Raw genomic sequence first — 9,471 nt, 5'->3', positions numbered from 1 at the left:
AATTTTTTATTGCAGAGTAATTTTTTCACTAAATTTGATTGATATCATTGGATATTTGTGAGAAAATTTTATCCTAGAAAAGTGTGGTTTTGAAGAAATTTCTATTTCAATCTCTCTTTAGAAAAAATTTGCAATTAAAAATATCAAATCCCACCTATAGGTATACTATTTGAAAATTAATTAACGTAGATACACATTATTACGGTGATACATTTATAATTAATACTTAATATTATAATTCTATTGTTTTTTGTTATATTACGTGTAATTAATATGTGCAAATTTCTTTGAAACTTTGCATTACTATTATTTTTTTTTACCGGAATTAAGTATCCCTACCTCACATTTTACAACAGTCAATTTCAATCAAGACAGCGATATTGATAACACAATTATCTGTCATGCAGAATTTTAACGCGTCATTTTTTTATCATTCACAAGAGGACTATGTTAAGAACGGCACTATAATATAGAAACAAATTTTAATTGATTGTGATTATCCAGAAAAACGATTAACCGAGAAATCAAGAATATAGATAATAGATTCAAGATTTATTATCTCAGGTATGTGTGAGTTTCTTTAATAAGAAATATTGTAACATATAGAGATATATAATTAATTTTCGACCAATTTTTTATACTATATAAACACTTTCCTTTACGCATAAACAAATTTAGATAAATTGAAACATTATCCAACTTGATGCGCGATGGTAGCGTTTATGTATTACGTTACATTAATAAGTATCTTCGTGCTTTGGACAAATGGAATGGATAATGAGGAGCTTGCAGATAGAGAATGGTGGGAAACCACATTAATTTATCAAATCTGGCCCAGAGGATTTCAGGATAGTGATGGTGATGGTGAGGGTGATCTAAAGGGTAGGTAACACAAATTTATTGTTATTATTAATAGAAAATTGAAATAATATCAAAATTTTTTGATTAGATATATACAAATTTGAGTAAAATATTAGGATGCTATCTTCCTATTAATATATTCATGCATATATTGTAATATTTTATATATGTATATTAAATATGCATATAAATACCTTAAATTATTTTTAATCATGTATCTATAATATTATGTATTTGTAATACTTTTTTTGTTATATTATTAATGCAATTTATTTATAGGTATTATTAATCGACTTGATTATATTACGAATCTTGGAATCGAAACGATTTGTTTAAATCCTATTTATGTTTCACCATTATTCGATTCAGGATATGACGTCTCCAATTATACGGACATAGACCCTCTTTTTGGGAATTTAAGTGACTTCGATAATTTGATGCAAGAGGTACACAATCGAGGTATAAAGTAGTAAATAATAATTTGATATGTATATAGTTAGAAATTTATTATACTTTATATATGTTTTAAATTAAATTATCTTTGTTACATAACTGGCTCTTAGCCCTTGAATCATTCTATTGTATTTTATACTTACGGAGCCTTATTATTATTTATTATTATACTTCAATCTTTCACAAAAAAAGAGACGTTCAGAAAGTTTTTCATATTCTACATAAATATTTGTTATTATACATGTTATATGTTCGATATTTTATATACTATAATATTACTTTCTTAATTATTATTTATTTATTATAATTTTATTATTAAACTTTTAGGATTGAAAGTCATTCTGGATGTTATTCCTAACCATTCCAGTGATCAGCACGAATGGTTCCAGTTGTCAGCAAGAAATGTTCAGCCGTATATTGATTATTATATCTGGACCAATGGTAGCATCGATAAAAACGGCAAAAATATTCCACCAAATAATTGGGTACATTTTTTTTCAGTTTTTTATTGTTTTCCAAAATGTAATGTTCGCACAATGTTTTTTTAATTAAATTGTTTTTATAAATGTAAATAATTAAAATTTTTTAAAGATACATTTACATGCAGAATTTAAGAGAAAAAAAGAAACATTATCTTTTGATAATTAAATAATTTTTTTAAATTTAGATATAATTTATATATACAATATCATTTTAAAAAATTAGATAAAATAAAGATAAATATCGACAATGAGGAACTCATCTTCGATGATCTTGACCTTGACATATGTTGTCATGGTCATGATTCTGAGTGACCTTCAGATGGTTTCAGTTGGTACTCGTCTTTAAATAAAGTTATTAACAACAAAAAATTGAAAAATAACGTCTATTTCCTGCTATTTACCAAGATAAACATCTTTTTCATATTTTTAACACAGATAAGCACATACAACGACGAAAATGGTTCTGCATGGTCATGGCACGATAAAAGGCAACAATGGTACTATCATAAATTTCATAGTTCTCAGCCAGATCTTAATTTGAGAAACGAGAAAGTTATTAAGGAATTAATGGTAATTAATAGATTGTCTTAAAATTAAAATATTTATTTATGTTTTTAAAAATTCTAATTATAAAATTAAATATAAATTTAAAAAGATAAAATATAAATCAAATTTTTTTCATAATAATAATTTGCCAATTAACTTTAAAATAATTTTAAAATGTTTAAAATTTTAAAACAAATTTGAAAGCATTTTAATTATGTAATCGGCATATATTATTAACTTACATACAATAATTATAGATACTATAAATTGAAATAATTACAATATTAATACGTATATTTTAGAATTCTTATTCTTGATTCATTCTTATTTTTCATAAAATAATCCATAAATATTTTATTTTTGTAAACAGGGTATATTTGACTTTTGGTTAAAAAGAAATGTTGATGGTTTCCGGATTAATGCAGTGCCTTATTTTTTTGAAGACGAAGCCTTAAGAAATGAGTCCTTTGTGAAAAAGGATATTTATACTTTTGGTCTTCCTGAAAGCACCGCTCTTCTTTACATATTTCGTGAATATATTGATAACTGGGTATCAAGAAATAATGCCACATCAAAGTATGATATCAAAATTATAACAATATTATTAATGTACTATATTATAACATGTATATATAATATATACGTAAATTATTAAAATTAATACAATTTAATGGCATCATCAGATTGTTAATCGCAGAATCATATGACATTTCTGATGATAACTTATTGGCATATTACGGCAATAATACGCATAAAGGAATTGCACCGTTAAATTTTAAATTTATTACACACATCCATAACAATAGTAATGCTACTTATATTAAGCATATCTTAGAGAAATGGCTTAAACTTCTTCCGAAAAACATCATGACTAATTGGGTGGTAAGAGTTTTAAATAATAAATTGAATAAATTCGATAAAAACTAAGAGAAAAAAATTTTATGTTGTTAATTTATTATTATATCGTTTTTATCTGCTTTAAAGAAAAAAATATGTTAAATTTATATTAAAATATGTAAAAATTAATACATTTTTTTTACTTATAAACTGAATTATCTTTTATAAATATAGTTATCAAATCATGACAATTCAAGAGCAGCTTCAAGAATTGGGTTTAACCGAATCGACGGCCTTCACATGCTTAGTCTTTTATTACCTGGACAAGCATACACATATTATGGTGAAGAAATAGCTATGTTAGACACAAAAATATTTTGGAATAGTACCATTGATCCCATGGGTTGTGCCAGAGGCATAAATGAATACAAATACTTTTCAAGAGATCCAGCTAGGACTCCCATGCAATGGAGTTCCAAAAGTTCAGCTGGTTTCTCTATAAATGAAACCACATATCTCCCCATTCACCTTAATTATATTAATAGAAATGTAGAAATTCAACGAAATAGAATAAGAAGCAATTTGAAAACGTACAAGCAGCTGGTTATTCTAAGGAAACAACCAGTTTTTACAGATGGAGATTACGAATTTGTAAGTTTAAATAATGATCGCGTGTTGGTGTTAAAGAGGTTGGTATATACAATATTTATAGATAAATAATATCTTATCAAAACAGAATTTTGTTAATTAATTATTTTTTATATGAATAATCAGGTCTTTGAAAAATTATCCATTGTATTTTATTGTAATTAATTTGGGTCTACGACAAGAGAAAGTTAATTTGACTTCAATTCATGCTAATTTAAAAAATACTTTAAATATGGTTGTGGCTTCTAGTAATGCAATTCGCGTCACGTAAGTTGTGTAAAATATTAACATAAAATAATGTGTAAAATAGTTCATACAAAATTTCTTATCAAACTTATACTGATGCATTTTATTAAAGAAAAAGTAACAATTATTTACAAACTATTAATAATAATAAATTTTATTACTTTGAAACATAAACGTAATAAAAAAAATTTCGTTATATAACAGAATTACAAATCACTCTGTAAATCGTATATTTTCAGAGGTACTGTTCCACGGGACAATTTTATATTAACAGCAAATGCTGCGGTTGTATTAAAAAGCAACGAAAAACAAGAACAAACCACAACTGAATCAATTATTACCACAAGTATTTGTTTTTAATACATTAACATAAATAAATAAAATATAAAATCTTAAGAAGGGCATAGAATCATAACGCAGTAAATTGCGGTAATATTAAATTTAATTCTTGAATACACATTAATTTATGTCGTAGAAATTTTTTAGAGTTTTTCCGATGTTAATTTTAAAACATGTGAGAATGAAACATTTTTTAACATATTAATTATAGTAAGTAGGAAGGAAATTAATCTTATTTATATCAATTGTATTAAATCAAATCAAATTATATTAATTTATTGTATACTAAAGATGGTCTGATATAGACCGAAACGTTTATTTATTATCATTTTATCTATATATTCGAAAATGAAATTTAATATTATCGCAATTTACATCCTGCGTTGTGGTCCTGTGCCGTTTTTAAGATTTTAGTTTTTAATTTAGAAGCCACTTGTAATTTGTTTATTTTTAAATAAAATATATGTCAATATAAATTTATTTATGTTTATATATATTTTATTATAAATTTTTATTTGTATATTACGAGGGTGGATCAAATATAAATGATATGATACAGAAGAGAACTCTTTGAAAGGGACTCTCCTTTGAAAGCGACTTTCACATATTTGGACCCCTAAAAGAGGTGTTAGGAGAGAAGCGTTTTGCGGACAACGCAGGAGTAGAGGCCTTCGTGTACAATTGGCTCACAACACGTCCACCTTCCTTTTATAATGACGGCATAAAAAAAGCTTCCAATTAGGTGGGAAAAATGCGTTTCCCAAGCAAAAGACTACGTAAAGAAAAATATAAAATGTTTTGTACTTTTATTTCATATAAAACATTTTTTTTTAATTCTCGTTTATATTTGATCCACTCTCATAGTAATTAATAATTTTAGCAACATTGTTATTTATTAGAAATATCGTTTTAGCAACGGAGAAAGGTACCATTACCATTACCACTGATTCCACTGAAAATACATCTTCAACAACTAGGATAACCAGTTCTACTGAAAAGTCTACAACTGAAAGTACGACAAAAAAAAGAGAAGTAAGTTCCACAACAGAAGCAGATAATAATTATGCAATGTTAAATTGCACTCCTGCGTTCTTATTAATAATAAGTAGTATTGTAATATCGTGCAGATTTTAAAAATAATGTCGAAGTGCCGATACAATAGATGAATAGAATATTATAAGCTTAATCAGTTTGCATACATTTTTAATAATGTATAAAATGTTTTATATGCAATATGTCTTTTATCCATAAATATTTTGAATAATTTAGTTTAATATGTATGTAAATCATTAATAACTGATATACTAATAATAATTAGATACACTAATAATAATTAGATTCTTGAAAAAAGTGTTTTCTTTATAAATTTTCATGTACAATAATAATGGTACATTCTAATTGATTGCTTTATGTTATTCTTCCATTCATCCGTATTTATTACGCTGTATTTATTATAATCGCGAAGTGCGCATATGTTTTTTAAACATATCAAGAGCGTTTATTGTTTATTTTTTAAACAATTTTATTCTCGTTTAGTTGAAACGATGAAGAAAATTCATGTTAGTCATAGAAATCCGTAAACAGATACGCAGAAAAATGTATAGAAAAAAGGAGAATCCTCGTTTCGCTTCGAGTTCGCAGAATGTGACCATTGCAGCAACCTTCATTGATCTATGTATGACCAATCGCGGTGTTGATCAAATGAGGAGCGAATGTACTTAATCCATGTAATAGATTGGTTAAATGGCCGTTGTCTTATATGTTCTTGCCAGAAACAAAGGCCCGTATTCAGAATGCGCTTATGACGATGTCAACATGCATTTAGCATATACTTCAGTTACGTATACTACAGAATTTTAGAAATAAAAGCGCGCTAATAAAAGTAGCACATTCTAAATATGGAGTAAAAGCACAGGATATAAATTGTTTATCTCTGCATGAATAATTTAGTGAATATCAACTAAATTAAACATCAATATATATTAATATAATTTTACACTCAACAATATAAATATAACGTATATATGACATAATAGTTGCATTTTTGAGTTTGAAATTATAACAATAATGTTATGTTATAATTTTAATTAGTGGGACTTAGGCTTATATTAATCTTATTCTTTTATCTTTTTGATGATTTAAAACAAATGTATGATAATATCATTAAAAATACACTAAAAGATCTGTTGGGTTGAATAAAACCGAATTTTTTTAAGTTTTGTTTGATTCAATGAAATAGGTTTCTCATGCCCATTTCCACCAATGCAGATTAACTTTTAATCTCGGTTCAATTTGCTCTTCATCTTTTTCTAATTCTAAAAATTAGAAAAAGATGAACAGTAAGTTAAACCGAGATTAAAGTTAATCTGCATTGGTGGAAGCAAGCATCAGTGTTATTGTGATTTATATATCATATATTGGAATTTGACAATTGTGTGTGTGTGTGTGTGTGTGGGTGTGTGTGTGTGTGTGTGTGTGTGTGCGTGTGTGTGTGTGTGTGAATGCACAATAAAAGCTGATACTATATAATACGATTCAAGTGACTGCTGAGATATTTGCCGTCTTAAGAGAAGCTTAAATTTGTGTACCATAGTATTATATATAATTATCAGAAACAAATAAAACATAAAAACAGTATAATGTCTTAAGCAGAGTTAAAGAATCATTGGCACAAAACATCGGAAATCGAACCCAAGATACTTTAAGAGACATAAATACAAATCAGCTGTTTTTACATGAAACTAACACTTCATTTATCTATCGTTTAATTAAATCTATCTTTTATATTTGTATTTGTACACCGAACTGGAAATCAGGAGACGCGGTAATGTCTTTGACCATGTTCAAAAACTAAAAGACACTACAAGTCTCTTATCTCAAGCCACCAAAATTCATTTTACGGGGATGCATAATAACTACTAAAATATAAAAAATCTTGAATCGCATATAATATTAGGTGTAGTAAAAAGAAATCTATTATTTTTCCAATAGATTTCGTGCAAAAATAATAGATTTCTTTTTACTACACCAATATGTCCTGAAAGGCGGCATTGCCATGAGTAATTTGAATTAAAAAAAATTTTTCATCAATTAAGCCGTTCTAAACGTATAAGCGGTCGAAAAGTGATGATTTTCATGAAATTTAATTTATCTGTATTAATTTTATTTACATAATTTGTGGAATAATCTCGGATAGAATAAAAATAAGTGTTTAAAATATTAATGTATGATGTAGATTCAAATATATATATATATATATATATATATACACACACATAATCTAAACAATTAATCATTGTTCCGTTAACGGATTGTCAGTTAAAAAGACTATGCGGATTCTTAAGCAATTTCATGTTACAAAAAATATCACGAAACCGGTTTGCTCTTAATAGCCTGGGTCCTTAACCTTCTAGCAAAGACAATGATTTAAACTGCAGTGTCGAGCTCACGAGATAAGCCCGCATACTTTTCAACATGCTGCATGCGTCGCGAATATAATTTCTCAAAAATAGAGGAATATTTTAACAGAAATTACGTGTGCTAGTTGTAAAGAATTACATACGGAAGATATTAAAAGGTTGCCGGCACTTTTTATGTTAATATCAAAGTTCACGTTATACTGATGATTCTTCTGCTACTTTATTATATATCTATGTTTTATTTTACTAAAAATGACGATAAAAATATTCTTGGCTAGAATCTATGTAATAAAATAACTTGAATAAAACGTTGCATTGTGTTTATATGTATTATAGTTAGAGCCTTATTTATATCGTATACCGTTATATTTCAAAGTTCAATTCAAATTTAATTTAATTTGAATTTTTGATAACAAATCTTTTATACAGCTAAATCAAAATTTATTTTTAGAATATAACGCAATCTTTTTCATAGTAAGTCTTAGTTACAAATTTTTTTAATTTTCTACAGTATTATTAAAATGAAACAATTTAGAATCCGGTAGAAGTTAAAATGTATAACAACTTTTCTTCTTTTACATCCGTGAAAAAGCTTTTAATTACTCTAAAAGAAAAAAACACACTCCGTGTGTCAGTAACCGGGAATAACATTCCAAATATAGCGGTCAAGGTAACAAACTCAATGTTTTAATTATATCTTCTACATTTTTGTTTCTTTCCTCTCTTTTTACTTTATACAAAAATTATTGTAATTCATATTACGTTTATTGTATTATACGTATACGAGCATTGGAAGTATTTAAAAACGAACGGATCTTATGATACGACAAACAAGCACTTTCTCTAGTAATAAAATTCGTTTTTGATGGCGTCTTTGAAGCAAATTCCTATCACATATTAGCACATCAATTTGTCGTGCCGACTCTCAGATTCTATAGATGTCAATAAATTCCGACATATGTTTCCGGCATCTAGTTACTTAGGATGAATTAATACAAGCACCAAAAATATTTGCATAATTCAGGATTGACTTAATAGGTCTGCTCATTTTACTTGCACTTTCTTCCCACTCGTTTTGGAACATCATTCTTTATTTAACATACTGTATATGCATTACCCTAATTTACTCTAAACCGGAATTTTAGTAGAACATTTATTTTCAAAAAACAACGTTGGAGAAAAGCGGTACTTGTTTTAATTTTTGTTATAAAAAGTCAATTCCACATTTGTTAAAGTATGATTATCAAATAAAGTACTTCGAAATAAAGAAGAAAAAAAATTACATCAATTCTCAATATTATATTAATAAATTATTTAATAATTTTTATAAATAAAGTTTAAAGTCAAATAAAATATAGGTATCCATATTATAAAAAACAAAGCATTATAATGTACTAGAAGCTCTTGAATTTTTCAAATAAAATTCAAGATACTTGATATTTAAACTAAAGTAATAATTTTTCAAAAATTTATAAGTTGAACAAATCGAAATTAATTATGCATTGCGATGTTTCATAAGATATTTCACGCACGCATATTTCGCATTTTAAAGGTCTGTGATTAAAATTCATCTTAAATGATAATCTGATCAGAGAGGATTACATATGTTTCCATGATATCATCATTATATGCAATATTTC

At 26.4% G+C, this 9,471-nt stretch overlaps 1 protein-coding gene across 1 annotated transcript; it reads left to right on the top strand.

Moving 5' to 3' along the window:
* The first annotated feature begins 710 nt into the window (after window positions 1-710).
* On the top strand, window positions 711-4,433 carry LOC108771918 (maltase 1). Its single transcript, XM_018537337.1, has 9 exons — window positions 711-882; window positions 1,141-1,320; window positions 1,642-1,799; window positions 2,232-2,366; window positions 2,713-2,918; window positions 3,026-3,224; window positions 3,414-3,868; window positions 3,954-4,094; window positions 4,313-4,433. The coding sequence occupies exons 1-9, from the start codon at window positions 711-713 to the stop codon at window positions 4,431-4,433; spliced, it is 1,767 nt and encodes a 588-aa protein (XP_018392839.1).
* Window positions 4,434-9,471: the final 5,038 nt, after the last annotated feature.

Source organism: Cyphomyrmex costatus, unplaced genomic scaffold (genome assembly GCF_001594065.2).
Source record: "Cyphomyrmex costatus isolate MS0001 unplaced genomic scaffold, Ccosl1.0 scaffold100, whole genome shotgun sequence".
In the NCBI taxonomy this organism is placed as follows: Eukaryota; Metazoa; Arthropoda; class Insecta; order Hymenoptera; family Formicidae; genus Cyphomyrmex; species Cyphomyrmex costatus.
Note: the sequence above shows the minus strand (reverse complement) of the source record. Positions and strands in the feature narration are given on the sequence as shown.

Coding starts and splice junctions, on each gene's coding strand:
- LOC108771918 (XM_018537337.1), top strand. CDS start 711: ATGGTAGCGTTTATGTATTACGTTACATTAATAAGTATCTTCGTGCTT. Junction 1,321..1,641: donor GCAAGAGGTACACAATCGAG/GTATAAAGTAGT, acceptor TTAAACTTTTAG/GATTGAAAGTCATTCTGGAT. Junction 1,800..2,231: donor ATATTCCACCAAATAATTGG/GTACATTTTTTT, acceptor TTTTTAACACAG/ATAAGCACATACAACGACGA.